Source organism: Lampetra fluviatilis, chromosome 4 (genome assembly GCF_964198595.1).
Source record: "Lampetra fluviatilis chromosome 4, kcLamFluv1.1, whole genome shotgun sequence".
NCBI classification, from domain to species: Eukaryota; Metazoa; Chordata; class Hyperoartia; order Petromyzontiformes; family Petromyzontidae; genus Lampetra; species Lampetra fluviatilis.
This window is the reverse complement of record NC_136278.1, coordinates 3,795,954-3,816,154: the sequence shown is the minus strand read 5'-3', so window position 1 is coordinate 3,816,154 and position 20,201 is coordinate 3,795,954. Positions and strand designations below refer to the sequence as shown.

General features: G+C 43.7%; 2 protein-coding genes across 11 annotated transcripts in view; one reads left to right on the top strand and one right to left on the bottom strand.

Moving 5' to 3' along the window:
- Positions 1–459: 459 nt before the first annotated feature.
- LOC144931500 (RING finger protein 145-like) lies at positions 460–12,367 on the bottom strand. Of its 3 annotated transcripts, none has more exons than XM_078855401.1 (12): positions 11,974–12,367; positions 10,801–11,005; positions 10,042–10,150; positions 9,812–9,897; positions 9,474–9,709; positions 8,637–8,797; positions 7,936–8,076; positions 6,830–7,012; positions 6,236–6,380; positions 5,918–6,013; positions 4,999–5,259; positions 460–3,838 (listed from the first exon to the last, which is right to left on the bottom strand). In XM_078855401.1, exons 2-12 carry the CDS (start codon positions 10,976–10,978, stop codon positions 3,632–3,634), a joined length of 1,803 nt encoding a protein of 600 aa, XP_078711527.1. In that variant the 5' UTR covers positions 10,979–11,005; positions 11,974–12,367; the 3' UTR covers positions 460–3,631. The 3 variants fall into 3 exon arrangements, with proteins under 3 accessions (XP_078711527.1, XP_078711529.1, XP_078711528.1); XM_078855403.1 differs by having other exon boundaries at positions 6,236–6,305; XM_078855402.1 differs by having other exon boundaries at positions 9,812–9,894.
- Positions 12,059–20,201, top strand: part of LOC144931499 (transcription elongation regulator 1-like) — a 22,406-nt gene continuing 14,263 nt past the window's right edge. Inside the window, exons 1-3 of one of the 8 annotated variants that reach the window (XM_078855397.1) lie at positions 12,059–12,072; positions 12,763–12,827; positions 19,570–19,867. In XM_078855397.1, coding sequence (XP_078711523.1) covers positions 19,592–19,867 — 276 coding nt within the window. In that variant the 5' untranslated portion in view covers positions 12,059–12,072; positions 12,763–12,827; positions 19,570–19,591. The other 7 variants (XM_078855395.1, XM_078855396.1, XM_078855393.1 and 4 more) reach the window with 7 other exon arrangements.

Genomic DNA, 20,201 nt, shown 5'->3' with positions numbered 1-20,201 from the left:
CTAGATCATCAAAAGGTATCTTAGGATCGTTAGTTTGTAAAGGTCAAATTTGTAAAACATACAGGATATATTTTTTCCTTTCACCCAAAATGTTTTGCTGTGGATTACTGGCCTTGACACTGCTTGTCCACTTGAGCATTTATAATAGTCCAGAACTTGAGCTCTGCGTGTGTGGTCAGGGGGAGCCATTGAATCTCAACTGGCTCCACGAGCAGTCATACTCTTAGTTCTTTCGGTAAAGTCACGTAGGTAAAAAATGAAATTAAAATTAATAAAAATAAACAATAAAAAAATCACGACGTTTCGGAGGCAACACAAGTCTCCGTCATCAGGTGGGACCGTCACAGCCACATTTGCTGCATCACGAGCAGTGTTAGCTATTCCTGTTGTTTTCTGAAATTACAATCAAGGGGTCAATTCGGATATGTCGAACGACAAATATGAAGTCAGTAACCACACAAAAATAAACATTTTATTAACATTTCAAGCTTTTTTTCACAATTCAGCGTTTGCATAAACGAGTTACACCAGGAACAATTGAATACAATTAGAAAACGTTCCAACTTCACACCGATGGAAACGTTGAAACTTTAGAAAAATTATATCTACAGTATGTACTTTTTCAAACTTACGGGGTCAAACCAATATTCATTACAAAAGTCATAACCATACCCAGCATCATGATGCAGATTATAGGTTACAATTACGATTTGGTTGTACGCAGGGTCAAATTCAGAGGGTTCTTCCTCCTCAAACACGCAAACTAATAAATCAGAACATTTATGAAGGCACATGTGGAAAAAAAGCCCCCGTCTCTCAGGTTAAAGTAACTATTGTGCATTTTATAATTTGGTTACAATATATTTTGCTTGAGTACACAGTACCAACTAACATTTTAATGATTGGAAAGTACAATGTCGCATATTCATCTATCACGTAGCCACCCTGTGCACCACCCTATGCAGTATGTCCACACTTTAACTGTCATTCTCTATAGATGTTCAACAAATCTTGACCTTTTCATATATACAGGAATTAATTCTTAACCTTGCCTACCTACCTTTGCGTACGTCTAGAGTATAGATAGGAAAGCATTTCCCCATGTTCAGACAATTTTCACTTTTTTGTCCAGTAACCTATTTGCGTATATTGTAAAGTGCTATTTTCTGGAGATGTTCATCAAATTCAACCTTTTCACAAAGCTGCCGAGACCTCAGGCCCCCGCGAGTGGGGTACATGTGATGCTGCCATGTACTGTTACTGTTTCTGTTGTGTGTGTACGAGTGATGAAGACAATGTTTGGGTTCAATGGCATTCACCGAAAATGAAAATATCCCATGATGGCGGTGGCCATTTCTGAATGATTTGAGAACGAATTAATGCTCTAGGGCAGGGGTCTGCAACCTTTAAGACATAAAGAGCCACTTGGACCCGTTTCCGAAGGAAAAAATAAACTGGGAGCCGCAAAACCATTGCAACATTTAAAACAAATATAACACTGCATATATTGTTTCTTACCTTATTGCTATATACAGGATCGTACAGTCAGCTGTCAATCTGAATAAAAAAAGGACTTTTTCACTTAACAATGTAAAATATATTTTTGCAAATTAATAGCTAAATTACCTGGTTAATGGGATTTTTGCTCCTGAACCTCAGTGCACAGTGTCTGCACATCAGGGCTGTAAGACGTCACCTTCATTTTCACACAGGCTTGCAAGCTGTCATCTGTGAGGCGTGATCGATGTTTGTTTTTAATATAGTTCATGTTGGAGAAGACCTGCTCACATACATATGTGGAGCCGAAGATCGACAGGACTCCAAATGCATACTTTTTCATGTTTATATAAGTGTTGGGGATGGCATTCCATGTTTCGAATACAAGTTTGTCCTGTTTGGGAAGGTTTTCAATATCACTCCATTTATGATTCTGAGCCAGAATGGCCTTCTGACGGGCAACATCCTCAAGAGTAGCGGTCAAGCATTTGAACTTGGACACCCATATATCTTTGTCGGCTATATCGGCCAGTTCCATCTCAAGATCAGGTTGACTTACACCTGCAAATGCAGTCATATTCAATAGGGATGGATCGATCGCCAGGGGAGTGACAGGGAAGGATAATGTCGTTTTTTCCTCTCTGAACTCACAGAATCGTTTCCCAAACGAACTTTGCATTGTGGTGATTGCAGACTTGAAATATTCCAAATTTATCGTATCATGACTTTGTTTGAACTCTCTCAAAGAGGGAAAGTGAGACAGTGTACCTCTCTGTAAATCTTTGACAAACACTGTCAACTTGCTCTCGAATGCCAAAACCTCCTCCAGCATGTGCAGGGCTGTGCCTCCTTTCCCCTGAAGGGTTTTATTTAGCGTGTTTAGATGTGCTGTCATGTCTACCATAAAATGTAATTTTTCCAGCCACTCTGGCTGTTCCAGCTCAGCAAAGGTGAGCTCTTTGCTGCCCAGGAAGGTTTTTACTTCTTCCAAACATGTGACAAAGCAACGGCAACGTTATTGCCTGTCACCGGGCGGGCAGTGTGGAGCGGAGCGGCGACCTGTCAGCAGCGGCAACGCCAGAGCAGGTGTCACAGTGCGCCTCCTCCCCTCGCTAGCATCCGCCCCGGAGCCGCGGTCAAGGTTCAAAAGAGCCGCATGCGGCTCCGGAGCCGCAGGTTGCCGACCCCTGCTCTAGGGAATGACGGTTGCCACAATAATGTCTTAATGAATCAATAAAAAGTTACACATCATTGTCAGCTGAACACTATAACCAACTTAAAAAAAATTAGTCCATGTTTGCGAGCCAAAAAAACAATCGCGATGGTGGATTGCACTATCTACACAACGATGCATATTTGATCATCTCTGTACCACGCTGAAATTGTTCACATTGATAAAATAAAAAATATATAACAGCTCTATGTTAATCCACTTGTAGATGAAGGCCTCTCCACACAATGTCACGTGGGTTCTTGACCTAACTTCACCACACTGGTCCGTGTAGGTTTGTAGGGTGGGACCAGGAACAGTTCTGATATCACCCACCACCGAGCCGTGTCTGTGAATCTCAAGTCAGTGGGTTATTTATTTATTTAAAATATTTAACCTGGAAAGTCCCGCGAGATGTAACATCTCATTTGCGAGGGTGACAAGTGACACATTACACAGCGAGGGGCGAAGGGTCCCTTGTAGGATCACGAGCAGGACTGGGCAGGTTAGTAGTGTAGTATGCTAACTACTGTGCCACTGCTCCATCTCCACCTTGTGATACCACTAAAGCTATTTATCAGCATGGCGAGTAGCAGCAAGCCTTCTTGGATATTTTGTTTGTGAATCTACCAACATCATGCTCCCCACAAGCAATGCAACAACCCGTTCAGAATGGCCCCAATTGTGTGTAAAGCAGAACATTTAGTTGGCAAAGGGTGGCGGCCTTTTCAAACAAGTTTTCTGTATCCCCGTTTCACGCGTTTTGGTGAATTCCTGCCGGAAATTATAACAAGACAATGTGGTAGGCTAGTATTGATTGTGTGAGGCTGTGTTGATCCAGCATGCAGAACGCTTCTATTGTCTATATCCACGTGTGTTTTATTGTGTTTGAAGTCCTCATTGAGAAAGTATCTGCTGGAATATTCACATTGCATCTCCATTAGGCTGGGGGGCATCTGGTGGGGGTCTGAGCCCAGCATCATGTTCTGCCGTGTCGACGTTGTCGCTGCTCTCCTCTGCCCCGAGTTTGCGGTGGCACATGGGGCAAGTGTCCTGCACATAGAACCACTTGCGCAGGCAACTGGGGTGGTACATGTGGCCGCAAGGAGTCAATACCGCCACCTTCATGTCCTGAAGATAAAACAAAATTTAAAACAATAGTTAAGCATGGCGTAGTATGACATTTTTTTTTATTATAAAAAAAGCAATTAACACCTATCTGAATATTTTTTGTGCGAACGCTAACATTTTAATTTAACAACACAAAATTAAGTGGTTAAAAATAAAACAGGAGACAAATGTTGTTGCACCACACAATGTGAGCCATGTATCGTACAAACATTTTCTAAAATGTACAACACCCATCTCACAAACCTTGAACATTAAAATTAATCTCATATGGCATATATAGATTCTGAGCCTTGGACATAAAACAGATTCTAATAGTCACTGTAATGGAACTACAAATTGTCTTGCTTTCGCCAGCTCAGTCTCGGTTTACAAAAGCTATCCTGGTATCCATAAGAATCTGTTAAAATCGGGATTTTGTCCCATTATAACATTTTCTGGCATCGTGCATGATCATGAAATGAACCAAATGTGGGGCTACCGGAGTAGCAGAGGTCGCAATCGGGTACCCTATACCCGTACCCTACCCGATACCCGGCTACCCGTACCCGGCCGGGTACGGGTACGGATACCCGTTTGCGACCCTGGTGCGGCCGGGTACGGGTACGGGTAGGCCGTGAGTCACTGGTGAGTCACCGTTTGTCACTCATTTCCCAACGTCTTGTCTCTTCTCACAATTCAAGTTCCTAGAATCAACCCACCCGCGCCTGCAACATGGCTTCATCCCAGAGGTCGCAATCGGGTACCCGATACCCGTACCCTACCCGATACCCGGCTACCCGTACCCAGCCAGGTACGGGTACCCGTTTGCGACCCTGGTGCGGCCGGGTACGGGTAAGGAATCAAAACCCGTTTGCGACCTCTGCAGAGTAGTGGACAGTGTTGGTAGAGGAGGTAGGCCTGTGAGCAGTAGGTGGGTCAACATTAAACATTTCCAAGGCCTCTCACTGTGGCCAGGGCTAGTGATTGAGTCGGCGTGACTTTGTAAAAGTGGGCAGGGCTGAAGAAGGGAGGTGCTACCCTAGTTTACCACGTGTCCTGGCTGAGCCATCTCAACGTTTGGCAGCTTTAAACGTCTCACAGCTCAAAGGAGTGGAATGAAAACTTGAGGTGACCCCTGTACATTTTACTTGGCTCGTTTCCAATGTTACGTATGCACGCACCTGGTAACAGACTGGGCACACGTCTCCATGTTGCGCCAACAGTTGCGGCGAGGCCCTCTGCATGGCAGCCACGCGGGATCCAGCCATGCGCCGTAGCTTCAGGCTGCGCCAGCCGGCACGTGCGCGCTGCCACAGGTTGTAGTAGGCGTAGGCGAGCACCACAGTCACGCCGGACCAGCTCCATCCACCGCCCGTCCACTCGAGCAGGCTGAACACCACGAGCCCCAGAGATGCCAAAAACTCCAGGCCGCGGCAAAACCCCTGAAGGCATAGGTGATGACAGCTAAGGTCAAGAGATCGTCATCACGGCTGTTGCCATTGATGCGGCTACACCTCACCATCACTCCCTTCCTCCCATTAGATCTTGTAGTTTGTTGTAATGTTGACACTTGGCATTTAAGGACTGCTCTTACAGTATCTCATCATCTGGCTATGTCTTTGCCTTGGTTTCTGAACTCTGGGTGCCCATTATAATGCATGTCATTGAACCTGCTTTCATCTATCCTACACATTTGTCTCATACAATGTGACCTTTTTTTCTCCAGATTATATCTAACAACAATCTGTTTGTTTGTTCAATTAAGAACTTTCAAGGTGCTTACCCTATCAATGAAATTGACAATACTCACACATTGGTGCCAGCCTGTTATGTAAAACACAGCATATATATTCTTACATTGTTTTAATGCATTCCTGCCATTGTCTTAACAGTTAACATGTACTATTATACAAAACCTATGTAAAATATTGAAAAGTACTGTGGGCATGTGTGCAAATGTATCTTTAATATTTAAACTGTACACTTAAAATATTCAAACGTGCGGACAATTCAGTAAGCTCTTTGAGATTTCAATCTAATTCAATGCTAGAACTCAAGTCATAATATATGTGATAATTAAGAAAAACTTATCATCCTCACCTGCAGGTAATAGACAACATCATCCATGAATTCGGGAGGCCAGTCACGCTGCTCTTCGAAGGCGAAGAGTAAGTAGATAACGATACTGCTCATTGCCTGTAAACAGAAAACACAAAGCTGTCACACTCCCCCCTTAAGAATGGACACCACAACCCGCTGTTTTGTAAGCAACTCGTGTAATTGTGCTTAAACAAGTGTCCAATAGCGGCCTAAAATACATTTCTGCTTAAGGTTGATGAAACTGTGGAATCCAAATTATAATGCGCAAGTTTGTCAAGGGCACAACTAAAGCGTGCGTTGTTTGGTGCGTATCCATGCCTGGAGCGCCGTTAACACAGTGCTTGATATAAGGATGAGCCAGGAGTCCATTGGGAGAAGCAGGTTGATCCTCCACATCAGGAACATCGGGAAGAGGCACAGGAACAAGCACATGCTCAACGCACGGAAGTGTTTCCACCTATTCCTGCCAGATCACAAAAGATCAGATTATAAGTGCAGTGCTATGCTGTTTGAATTTGCACTTTAGGTTAATATACAACAGCGTTGAAAAATAACGAATAGTAACATCTCACCAGTATTCAAACATAAGACAAAACAATCTAAATATATACAGACACCGTCAACTATCTTGAGAATCTAGTTAAATTAGAAAGCTTCCTGGGTTCAATCGCAGGACCTCAGCAATGCCAGCCCAGTGCTCTGACGTCTGAGCCACCCAGCAACCTCTAACAATCGATTTGAATCATTGAATTGATGCATCAATATCTTCCTATAACACACCTTATATTTTATTATTAAAAAACACGTCTGTTTTCACAACCACCAAAACGCACAACCAATTTGAATCACCAAAACAATAATTAACATGGTCAGTAATTATCGTGCTTTGATAACGACTGAAGTTTAAATTACTTATCACGTGCAGCAGCCAAGTTGAGCAGAACAGGTTCAGAGATTTCGAGCGCAGATTGCAGGGTGGAGGCCAGCACGACGAAGAGGATGATGCTGAGGAGGAAGGCTCGATACACGAGCTGCAGCTCCAGTAGCCCCGTACACATCGCCATCATCAGAAACATCACGCCTTCCGAAATCCCCCTGCATGAAGCACATAAAGAGACAGCATTCTTGAAGTGGCTGGGTGGTTCACTGGTCAAGAGCTATTAAAAAGAGAAAATCTTTGTTTAAACCAGGTGAGAGCCCACTGGGACTACAAGTCTATTTTTTTCAAGGCCTCTTCGAAACCGAGGCCTGGGGAAAACCACCCCAACCGCCTCCACAGTCTCTATGGCAGTGTTATTCTTTTCAAGACCCGCAGGCCATTGGCGAGCCCTGGTGGCCTTTAGTGCGGCCCCTGACGTGCAGCCCCCGACAATACATAAATGTGAAAACACCCCATCATGCTGTCAAACCAAACAGTTTCAAATGTGTGGCGGCCCTCACACCGATGTCTTATCGGCGAAAGCGGCCCCCTCCAAAAACTATAGGCCCCGAGGACCGGTTCAGATGTCACTCGCCAATGGTGTTAACCATGGACGGGAATAAAACTCTGGTTGCTAGGTTTCATAGTGTGGTGCAATAACCACTGTATCACCTCTACAGGAGACATTTCATTTACATCAACTTCTAATTACAAAAAGCTCAATGTGTTCATCACTAACACTGGCTTTAAAGGAGAAATACATAATATGCGATTTTTTTTTATCAATGACCCTTCTTCATAGTACATAAAATAATTTAACATGCGATGATAAAGGGCCATGCAATTATTTTATGTGCTATGAAGAAGGGCTATTGCCCAAAACGTCACTTCTTATATTTTTATATAGATGTTCTTTTTACAGCAGTGTTATTGATGAACATGTTGCGCTTTTTGTTATTTGAGCTTGTGCATCACTGTCAATGCAGTATGACCAAATGTTTTTGTTATGACACAATATGTTCAATAACTAAATGACAACAAAGTTTTGCCAATTTGGAATGAGTATGTCACGTGTTCAGTGCAGGTAAAAGCATCTCACCGGTAAACTGCGTCTTGCTGTAGAAGCACAGAGAAACCGTGCAGGTAAAGTCTGCATAGGGACAGCAAAGACTGGGCTACGTGGGATACCACAGATGTCAGGCCCAGCAGGAGGTATGGACTACCGCAGCACTTGGCTACACTGCAATATTAAACATACAACAAACAACAACGAATGAAGAGTCACTGATAATAATACAATATGTGGAAGAATATGAGGGTTAAGTAAAAACGTATTGCTCTACTTGCCACAAGAATAACGCTCTAATAACAATTTAGGGATAATCATTCCAGGTTGTGGACTCATGGTTGATAAATACACAGTACATGCCTCAATAATTATAATATTTAATAGCCCTTTGACAATCCACTGCTGGAAGAAGGCGGCCCCAAGCTTTGTTGCTCATGGGAGCTGTTTTCTTGTTGGTCAGTACAGGTTGGTGAATGGCGGGGATGCCCAGATTTAGCCGTGATATCACTCCCTACCATTGTTAACAAGAGCTGTGAATCAAATTCGGGGCGTCAGGTTCATAGCACAATGCACAAACCACTGAGCCACCATGGATGAAACTAGTCAAAGGAGGACAATTTGCTTCTTGAAATTGAAGATAGCGGATTCTGCAATGCACTACGTCAAATATATAATGGACATATCGAATGTAAGAAAACCAATATTGGATGCCCTCCGCTTTGTGAGTTCACCTGGTGAGTATAAGCACCAAGTTGTCCTCCTTAGAGTCCAGTGGTGGCAGCGAAGTCTGAGTCATGAACTGGACCAGCCAGAAAGTCAGAAAAAGTGAGGGTACGGACAGCTGCTGCCACATGAAGATCAGTAGTGTGACAATGCCTTCAGCAGCCATCAACTACATGCACAGAAAATGTGGGAAAGACAGAACAACCATTCAATTGAATATCATATGAATAATATAATATATACAATGATATCTATTGTTTGTTAAAAAAGTGGTATATGCTGCATAAGATGATCTTTGACCATTACTCTTTACTGTGCATGTTTATCGTGATGTGGAAGGACCTTGTACTTTGTTATTTTCCCTCAACAAACATTACAACTGACTGCATGAATGTGTCCAAGTGCCAAATGTCATAGTTGTGCAAAAGCCATATCTGACTTTACGCACAAAAACTTTTTTACGTGATCTTTTTTTCATCATTTTGTCCAATTGTGCCAAGAGCTTCATGCCATTAAATCAAGAATACACATGTAAATCTCACAGAGCAGTGCTCCTGGTGAATCAGAGAATGTCCCTCAGAAGAAATTTTCAAGAACAGCTCAAAAATACTTCAAGTAAGATATTTTTTTTCTTTATACAGTAGGAAGCATACTTTCCCAAAAAGCTCTGCTGTGATATAGTCAGATGACAAATTCATATTTTAGTTTTCATTCTCAGAGATATAATTTAGATAAACCACGTGCTGTCATTTTGTGACCAGGCTGAGGCCATCAACGCGATACACTTGTGAACCTCGTGTTTAAACTGCTGGACTTAGGGTAGTAAAAAAATTATCAAGACTAACCTGGCGTCCCTCTGCCCACGCTTGCCGCAGCAGGTAGTAAGGCAGGTAGATGTTTGATAATGCGGCATACATCACTTGAGTAACACTGAGGGTGATTGCAAACCGCTGTAGCAGAGGAAGAACAGAGCTAGGAAGGCCACAGAGGACCCCAATAAGGGGAAGGGAGGGGCCCATGAAACGCCAAACTTTCCGGGTCTTGAGGCAGCAGGCACAAAGCACTTCCACCAAAACCTGGGCTGAAAAAAACACACATTGCTCAATTAACTGGAGAAAAGAGCACATTAGAATGTGCACACAATGTACATTATTTGGAATATTTTGCAGGAACTACTTCTTACCTAATACAGCTCCAATTAGATGAATGAATAAATTGTGGTTGGAATAAACAGACTCTTCTGATGTAAGTGAAAAGTCAATATAACTTCTGGAGGGAAACAAAACACAGAAAGAAAGCAAATCATTTAAATTACATTTTAGTTTTTCTTATCAGACAAGTATTTATCAATGTTAAATTTCTCTCAACGTCAAGATAAATACTCCAATGTCAAAATATGTATGTGTGTCTTACCTTGAAATAATGTGTGTGCTGGCCAGTAGAAAGCCAGCCATAAGGTGCAGGTAGAGCGATATGAGCCTCCCAATGGGCAAAAACAGCACCGCAAACCCAAGAATATGGCCTGTGATCACATGTAAATTATTTACAATAGCATGGGAATTGATAAACAGAATTGTCAAGGCTCTAGATTAGTCTATACAGGATATTATCTGATAGCTCTGTCGGTGTGCATTCTGGTATAGCAGCTCAAAACTAAAGCGTGCGTGACCATTTCTATTTTTTACATCCAAACCAAAGCATGAGATCAATGTAATGATTGTAGTTTATAGTAACTATCTGTCATGCCACTTAAAATTTTACAGTGATTATTGGCCATGTAGAATAAAACACCTTACGAGAACGTTGGTCACGTAGTGTGTGTGGGTGAGGAGCGGTGGCGCAGCCGTTTGCGCACTGCACTGAATACGGCAACCTGAGCTTGATTGCTGGCCATAGGTAACACCAGTTGCAAGTGATGGTGATATCTGAACTGGTCCTGGGACGTCTTCCTCATACACCAACCCCACGCTGACCAGCTCTGACCAGCGTGAAACGTAAAACTACAATGACTGATACAGCACGGTTGACTACGTATGGTGTGAAAAAGAAGTCCAACATACAGTACATACATTATCCAGCATTGAATTGACAAAATGTTGAACATTTTTTTAAATCAATGTCTCATTAAAACGTTACACTGAGCTGTGTAAATGACAAAGTGCGTGCTCGCACCGAGGAAGAATGCATTCCATGCTGCAAACTTGTACTTGAAGAGCATGCCGTCACTGTTGGTGTGTAGCCGGGACACCAGCGTGCTCACGTCCCACGTGTAGAGCGCATCCAGGAGGACCAGGGCGGGCACTCGGAGGGCGACGTTGACGGCCGCTTCCAAGCGATCAGACCAGGCCATACCAGCCTCTTATGGCGACCACAAATACTGAGAAAAGTTGAGAGTAAGGCGGTGGGGGGAAAAAAAAACATTACCAGTCATTATGACGACCACAACATTGAGGATAGGTGGAGGTGGGTGACAGGGGGATATGCCACACCGGTCCTGATGGAAACCACAACACTGGGGATAGGTGGAGGTAGGTGGGGAGGGGGCACATATGCAAGTGAAGATATCAGTGTACAATATTATGCTTGTGCTGAACGGGCCCTTTTCTTCGCGGTGTGCTCTTTGCCTAAAGCGTTTGGCAAACCAGCGGCATTTACTTAACAGGGTACACACTACCTATGAGACATACACACACACAGTCAAAACCGGTCAATAGTTTGCTTAAACTCACGTCGAAAAGCAATGGCATGAAAGGCGTCAAGAATCATTGACTCGAAACATGATTGACATGTGGAGATGACATTTTCTTTCATGCTGTACTTACTCTATATTAACAGCAGTCGAACAATTAGAAACGCAGCTTGTTTGTATTGTCATTTAAAGACATTCATGATCCTGTATAAATATTTCTAGTGCGAAAATTAGGCTTGAGCTGACTCTACGTTAAAGCAAAGTGCCGTCCTTAAAAGTGCAAATCCCGTATCTGATTATACGTTAGGATGGCTACAAATGTTACCCATGTGCATGTTGCAGAACACACATGACGCAGCATGCAATTATTCATAAAACACTCGATAGTGTTTAAGAGTCTGGTAATTTCACTTGCCGTGTGACCCTGGTTAAGAATGCAACCACAGTACGATTACTGCAATCGGGTTGCATAGTAGGCCTCTAAATAATGCCCACTTTGCTTAGCAGTAATCCGTTAATAATGTGCTATTATTAACATATCCATGATCCTTCCCCACACCCCCCACTCCCCAAATTGCTATTTTAAAAACGCAGCGTTCTACACATGGCAACGAACCTCGCGGAGTTTATAAACAAAACAAACAAAAAAACCTCACCGTAAACAGGGGCCCAGCTGTGTGACGAGGCCGCTTTTAAAAGATCCGCACGGACGGGTTCACGATCGCGCTGCTGTGCCGCACTGCCAACCCCTGGAGGTGGTCGTGGGGGGGTCGTGGGGGGGCAGCTCCTGCCGTGCACCGAGAGCGATCGTGTGATCCACGCATCGCCTTCGTTACGAGAGCGGCCCGTGGTTTAATGTTGATTTTTTTTTTTTACGCGCACTGCAAATACGTGTCGGTGTTGTTTACTCCTGAAAGAGGAAGAAAAAAAACTACCGTTACAACAACAATAATAATAAAAGTCCGAAGCGGAAGGTTTTTAAAAAAAAAACGAGACACGTATCGACAACGACGACGACGCTACCGCTTCCCGACTGTGCTCTCGTTTCTTCTTCCGAGTTCGAGCCCTGACGTCAACGGAGGAGGGAGGTCACCGATAATAATAATACTAAAGTGTCAACAACAGCCGATCGATTCTCACCCCCCACCACCACCACCATCGTGAATGCGATCTCGCAACGTCGGCGATGGCTGCGTACGGTGCGAAAGAAGTTCACCCGCGCAGTGTTTGACGTGTTCACGGTGTACGTGGCGAGGTTTTTTTTTATTTCGCGTTATCTTTGACGTTCTCTTTGTGCCGCGTTGACTTGTCGCTAAACTGCTGTATCCACCTTCGGTATTAATCACTGCAGATGCATAGCCGTCAACCCGTACGGTTGTTTCAATGCGGGCAAACTAAAATGTGTCTATTTGTTTGTGTTTCTCCCTTGTGATGGAACTTTGTAGGATGAACGTTGAGATTTATAAGGAGCACGGGGTGGCCGATTAGGTCTGAATTGGTGTGATATAAGGTAGGCACTGGTAAGGAATTGATAGGGATTCAAGTGAGCCTGTTACTTTTTTTACCCATTATTGTTTTTCTATGTTTTAGATTGCAGCGTACTCCCATGCCATTGTTTTACATTGCAGTACTTGGAAATTGAGTTTGAGTAAAAAAAAACTCAAGTGTTTTTCTCAATCACTAAAGGATAACACAGTGCAGTAACACACTTTGACCATACTTCACCACCCTGGTCATCGTTACAGCAAATGCGGGTAGCGATATGCGCTGGGGACGTAATGGTAGAGGGCAGTGAATTTTTTTGTACTGCCCTCTGCTGGCCACCATCACGTGGCACAGCCGCGGGCTTTCGTGACTGCAAGGATTCATACCATTTTTTCGGTAAAGTCACGTAGGTAAAAAAATAATAGAAATAAAATAATAATAAATGAAAATAAATCAATCGATTATAATATCTATTGATTTTTTTTCATTTATTATCTAATCTTGATTTATTTTCATTTATTATCTATTGATTTATTTTCTATTGATTTATTTTCTTATTGGTTCTTTCAGTAAAATCACGTAGAAGGGAAATAATAAAATAAAACATAAAATAAAATTCTCACGACGTTTCGGCCACAACGCAAGCAGCCGTCCTCAGGTGAAGAACAGGGCCGTCGGAAAGACAGTGTCCGAATGAACACCAAGCTTGGCAGCGTATATTTAAGCTGGGTTAAAGGAGGAGAGCGCTTTGACAAAGGAATTTACATATCAACAGAGGAATTTAGCATATTTATGGAAAATGCAGATATGGGATTAGTCACTACTTGTGGAATGTGTAGGTGGTGGGGTGGTCTCAAAGTCATATTATGCTTCGTGTATTATGTAGGATTAGCAGTCATAAAGGGAGGAAGTAGGATTAGCAGTAATAAAGGGAGGGAAATTTTTATAGTAAGGAGCTGCATTTATGTTAATTTATTATTATAATCAATTGATTTATTTTCATTTATTATAATTTTATTTCTATTATTTTTTTACCTACGTGACTTTACCGAAAAACCTAAGAGTACAGACGCGGGACTTAAAGCTTTCGTGACTGCAGGAATTCATTTTCTTTGGGTGTTTCGGTAAAGTCACGTAGATGGGTTCAAAGAATATAAAAACAACTATCACGTTATCCTGATGATGACCGCTTGTGTTGCGATCGAAACGTCTTAGTGTTTTTATTATTTTCTTTGAACCTATCTACGTGACTTTACCGAAAGACCCAAAGAATACCTATAGAACTTGTTGTGATGTTGTGCATAGCGGTCACCCAATTCAATCATTAGGCTCAATCCTGCTTGGTTGACACACCGTGATTTAATCATCAGTTTTAATTTTATTGCCCAAATCATCGTCACGATCCATGGGCAGATAGCCCGCGTAGGTGTCCACTGCATATTTCGTTATTTGTCTTGTGCCAATATGCTCAAGTAGTGCCACATCCTTCTGGTACCAATTTCATGTTGTAGTCAAGCCATTCTCTGTTGTGTTTTCCTCATTCCGGTTCATTGCCTAAATACTCTTAAGGTTATTTTACTCAACACTGGATGCTTAATGCATTTCTCCTACTCCCGTATATGATCGTGTATAATTCCAGTTATTTACCCAGAGAAGGCCCAATAAGTCTCGAGGTTATTTTTTAGGTTGTTGCATTGGGGTGTTTTGGCGTGTGGGAGAAAACATACCAAGAGAAAACCCATACATGCGAGGTGACACTCAACACTTCCCATCTCTTGGTCACATCCCAGTCCCACACCCACATAGCGAGCCCTGGTGATCACCCATCCACGTATTGCAATAGCCAGAATCGATGCTGCTTAGCTTCCAAGATCTAACGTGATTGGGTGCATTTAGAGATTGTTGTCAGCAAATGTGGTGAACTTCTACCTTGATACACCAGAGGATTTCGGCCATGTAAACATGATTCATTACCGAGGGTTTAAGTGTTTTATTTTAAATGTGCAAAATAAGTTCTGCTGCGCATTAATCAGCTTCAATAATGAAATCCCTGCCCACTTTAACCACATTAAAAATTACTGATGTAAAAAAGGAATCAGCAGTTGGCTCCAGAAACGCAATTACACTCACATGACCAAATTATTTTTTTGTGTATCACATCAAACGCTGTTATAATGAAGGGGACGTTAAATTACCAAGCCAATAAAGGGTACAGTATCAAACCAATACCACCATCAGGAAAAGCCATTTGGTTAAAATGTGTTAACTATATTGTTTTATGCAGCTGCGTTAGCAGTGATGCACAAGCAACTCAACACGTTCAATAGCACCGCGTGCCCTTAAAATCAGAAACATATAAAAATATATTAATGTGCTATGATGAAGGGTCATTTCACGAAACGTTGCCAATTGTCATGTTTTTTCCCCCTTTTAAACACTCGCGTCGTTATTGAGGACTGTGTTGGGCGTTGTTGTTAAGCCACTTTGTTGAACTTTCATTTGTGGCTTCTGAAAAATAAGCGAATACCTTAGTGGGCTTTTCCTGGTAGTATACAAAAAAAAAATCTATGGTTTTATTTGTATATACATTTAGTTATTTATCGTGTTTTTGTATTGTTTGTTGCAACGTTCTGATCTCCACCCCCTGTGCCCCTTGTGGACATCTGAAAAAGAGCTTTACAGCTCATCGGATTCCTCCTGCTGATTCAGGGCTGGCAATGAGCAAGCCACGAGGAGGGCCCATGATCGAGCGAATCGATTCCCCACAATGTTAAAACCTCGCGCCGCTGATTGGTTCGTACTGCGCACGTGACGTGTTATTGGCGCCACTCGACCAATCGTGTGCGAGCATTTGGCAGCAGCTGCCCCCCCCCTTCGCACTCACCTCCCCCATGAAAAATGTTAACAGGCTCCTAAATCGACGGGTAACGATTAAGAACATTTAGATTCTTCTACATTGCGATTCGTAAGTCGTATCGTGTAGAAATGGTTTATTTATTAACGATATACATTGCAGTCTATATATAAGGACTTGCTTGTTTATTTGCCGATTGGTGAATATAAATAGGGTAGATGAATAGAACGAATTAGACAAAAACTAACGAAATAAAATATAGATTCTGTAATCGATTGCAAATCGCATTCCGATAAATCACCGTTGGCGGGAGCGACTCATTACATGCCTGCAAAACACGTCGCGGAGAAAAATACAAGTGGGTTACATCCATCGAATCAAATGACACAATTTTATTTTTTTCGTAGTCATTTACTATTTTAGCATTAACATTTGTCCGTCGGGAACTGAAAAAAAACACATTTTAAAAAAAATCGTACTGAACGGTCGCCCTGCCAGGCAGGCAGGCGGTGTGGATGGGGGTCTTTCAGACCGTGGCGCGCAGGACAGCCCCATGGCGGACTTCGTTGCCGCGAGGGTGACGAGTGGAGCGCAAAACGCGCAGATGCAGGGAGACGCGGCCTCGTCTGGGCCCGGCGACGACGCCGCGGGCAGGGCAGGCGTCGGTGGCAACGCAGCGCCCGGGTGAGCGACGGGGAGGAGGTGGAGAAGGATTCGTGAGCGTAGGACGTGAGGAGAGCAAATGGGGTCGTGGCAGCGTGAGTGGTGGGAGGGAGCGGTGGGGTAGTGGTTAGCGCACTGCGAACCATGCGGGCCGAGTTCGGTTCCCGCTCACGGTGACCCAACACCGGTGACGAGTCGCTGAGCCGGTCCTGTGTCTCCCCTACCCCCTTCCCCTACCCTCGGTCGACACGGCAATTCAAAACGAGTGCCTGGCGCGGTGCGTAGTAAACATCGCCTCTGGGGAGACAAAGGCGGTCGGGCGTGGTTGTTGTCCACCCACACAACCCCCACTTCGCGTGCCGTGCCGGACTTCATAAGGTGCTCGCTAACAGCACTTGCCACAGCAGTCTTGTTAACAGGCTACGCGGGGCATCTTTGTCTTGGAGGGAGTGCGGGGTGGGTGGTGTGTGGGGTGGTCGTTCCCATTGATCGAGGATGAGTTGGATGGTGGACGAAAGGATTTGTCTGGGGGTGGGGGAGGAGGGTGCACGCAAACGAAAGTAGAGGGGGAAATGCGATTGGGTTTTAGTGTGTTTGTTTGTTGAGGGGGTGGAAATAGATGGCGAGTTGTTGGATGGGCAAGATGGACGATTTGAGGGTTGTAATGGGTTTGGAGAGGCATTGATTGTGGAAGGTGAGGTCGGGTGAGGTTGGATGGGATGAGAGTGAGAAGGTTGTATTGGGGGGTTGGAAGGGAATACGAATGGTGTTAAGAAGATGGGCAACGGAATGTTTAATTGGGGGAAGGGGAAGTTGGATACATGGAAATTGGAAAAGGAATGTTTGGTGGTACGTGCCAAGGGGAGATTAGGGGAATGGAGGAGGGTTGGTCATGGAGCGGTTATCGCGATGCACCACGAAGCCGGGGACCCGAGTTTGATTCCCGCTGACGGTGAAAACCAAACAGGATTAACTGAACCCTTCCTGGACCTCCCCATAGGTAGACTCCGCGTCAAATGAGTACCTGGTGCGGTGTGTAAACATCGCCACTAGGGAGACAAAGGCAGCCGGGGATGGGTGGTGCTGCCCGTGCCGGACAGTTTGTTAATGCTGTACGGGGATGTTTGTCTTTTTGGAGTAGGGTTGGAGAGTTGTAGGATAAGGAGGCCTGGGAGGTTATGGGTGATAATAATAAGTTTAATTATATAGTGACAAAAGGCGCGCTTTTGTTTAGTCTATTCCCTTTTGTTATGGCTTCTGTATCCGTGTTGTTCAGTTTGGTAGCCTTGTTATTATTCGTGCGAGGAGGAAAGGTACTCTGGGTTTTTGAGTGCGAATTGGTTGTGGTGTCTAAGGGCAGTTGGGTTATGGTATCCGGGTGCTACATCACGGGTTTCTTGGGATTCATCAATGAATGGTACGGTATTGTCAGTCATCCCCTTTGTTTATTTGCCACGTGATGGCCCTTTGAGGGTTTTTGATTAATTGAGACAGTTCACCAAGTAAAGCATTTGGGGGGGGGCGGTGGGTTGTTTAGGCCATAATTCAAACAGTTGAGAAAAGTGGGCTTCGTCAGGGATGGTGGCCGATGTTCAATAAAAATTACCGAGTGGAAAATCCGTATTCTTGTACAGAGAAACTGAGTTTTCAGGTCCATACGGCGTACAGCCTTTTCAATACAGGCAAAAAATATATATTTGTGTTTCGCCCTCGTGATGGCCCTTTGTAGGATGAACGTTGAGATTTGTAAGGGTCCGGGGTGACCAATAAGGTCTGAATTTATCTGTAATAAGGTGGGCACTGATAAGGGGTTTACAGGTGTGGAGTGGCGTACGAGAGGACACGTCGCACTTGGAGATGGAGCAATGAAATCAGCTTTGGTACAGGCGCATGGTAGATCACGAGAGATGGCGGCGGCCTTCATCCGGACTTGGATGAACCCAATGGGTGGTGGTGATGAAAGCAATGGAAAGGCGACGATTTCCAACCGTGCGTTCAGTCGAGAGAATATGGAGGCGTATGTTAGTCAATGTGATTATTCACGTACTCGCCTCACTCCTTCGTAACGGTGAATTACTATAGTATTCATTAATTTTTTTGGTTTGTACTGCACGTATGTTGCATTTTTAAAGTAGCGCTGTTGCCAAATGGTAGCCCTAACTATTGCTTGCGCCATTATTGTACGTCCACTTGTTTACATAGCTGGTTTTGCCTTGCCCATTATCCAGCGTGCAGCTCAGAAAAGCATTCTTTTTTTGTGCCACAATTTTTTGCAATGAAAATCCTAGGGGATAGTGAAATAGTAATTATAGAAAGAGAACGTAAGAGGGGGCAACAGTTTCAAAGGTCAGTTGCACAAGTATATTTGGAAGTATTAAAAATTATTTTGTTAAGCAAGGTGAAAACTCGAGTCACCAGTATTGTCTCATTTGCAAGTGACCAGGGTCAACAAAATGTCAAAACAAATAGAGGGCAACAATGAAACAAATAGAAAGCAGAGCAAAACCAGCTCTTGTCACCTGAGATATCAATAATATTGAACAAAAATATATATTTACTATCGTAAAAGTTGACTCAGATTATTTTAGACTGATTATAGTACAATTGCTGACATATACGGCAGATACATATATTCTGAAAAAAGGGACTGCAGTAGAAGCAGCAGAAATAGGCTTTCAAACAGTATTGTGGGATAAACTATAAGAAACTAAGTGAAATATTTTTTTACGAAAATGTTGGCTATTGAGGACATTGTATTACATGTCCGGAGGCCAAGATTTAAATGGTATGGACGCATGAAAAGAGGCTACTAAAAAAATTATAAAATGGCATACAATGGTACGGGGTCTGTCCAATGAGAAGATGAAGTGAAACTGGAAGATTGTTGTGAGGACTGAGAATTGTGGAGTGAGACAAGAAAAAAAATTGTGGAGATGCTGTGTACAATACATTGATCAACTCAGCGACACCCTGGAGTGGAGGAAGGATAACGATGATTATTATTTAGAGCAGCAGTATATGAATAACATTTTCAATTCCTTATGATCCTTACCACGGCTAACATCAGTTGCAAGTGAGATTTGAACCGGTCCTGGTTCTCCCCTTCCAACCTGCACTTACCAGCATGGTGAAGTGTATGGTGAAGCAACCTCCATGACCGACACGTCACGGGGATGCTTGAATCGGTTGTTTGAAAATGGCTGCACTTTACATTAAGTTTTAATATCTGGTGTTTTTTTTTTTCATGCAGAGTTTCAAACGCCGGTCCCAGGATGTTGCAGCCTCCACGGTTCCCATCAGTGCCCCCACCTGGTGGACCTCCACCCAGCGGCCTCCCACCCGGAGGCCCACCTCTAAGTGGCCCCCCAGGGGCAGGGATAAGAAGTGGGCCCCCACCACCACTGCTGCAGGGACCCCCGCCTCCCTTCGGCATGGTGCGCGGCATGCATCCATTTGCGCGGTCGCCTTTCGACCCGAACATGCCGCCAATGACGCCACCTGGAGGGATGCACCCTCCTCACATGCCACCACCGCCACCTCATCTGCAGGCAAGTATATTTGTCATCATTAGTGCCGAAGCAATTTATGGAAGAAAACAAATGAGTTTTTCATAACCTTTCTAAAATTATTTGGTTACTTATTGTGTTATTAAATGGTGGGCAGCATTGGACGGTGCAGAAAAACATTTAATTGCATTGTATTTTCATTGTTTCCCACCTTCAACCTGCATTGACCAGAGTGGTGAATTATTGTCAAATAACTCCATAACCTACATAGCCTGGGGAGGCCCTCATCAAGCAGTGGATTGGCAAAAAGGCTGTACATGTACACTTATATTTTGATGTATATCAGATTTCTGCTTTCATTTTAAGTAATCTTCAG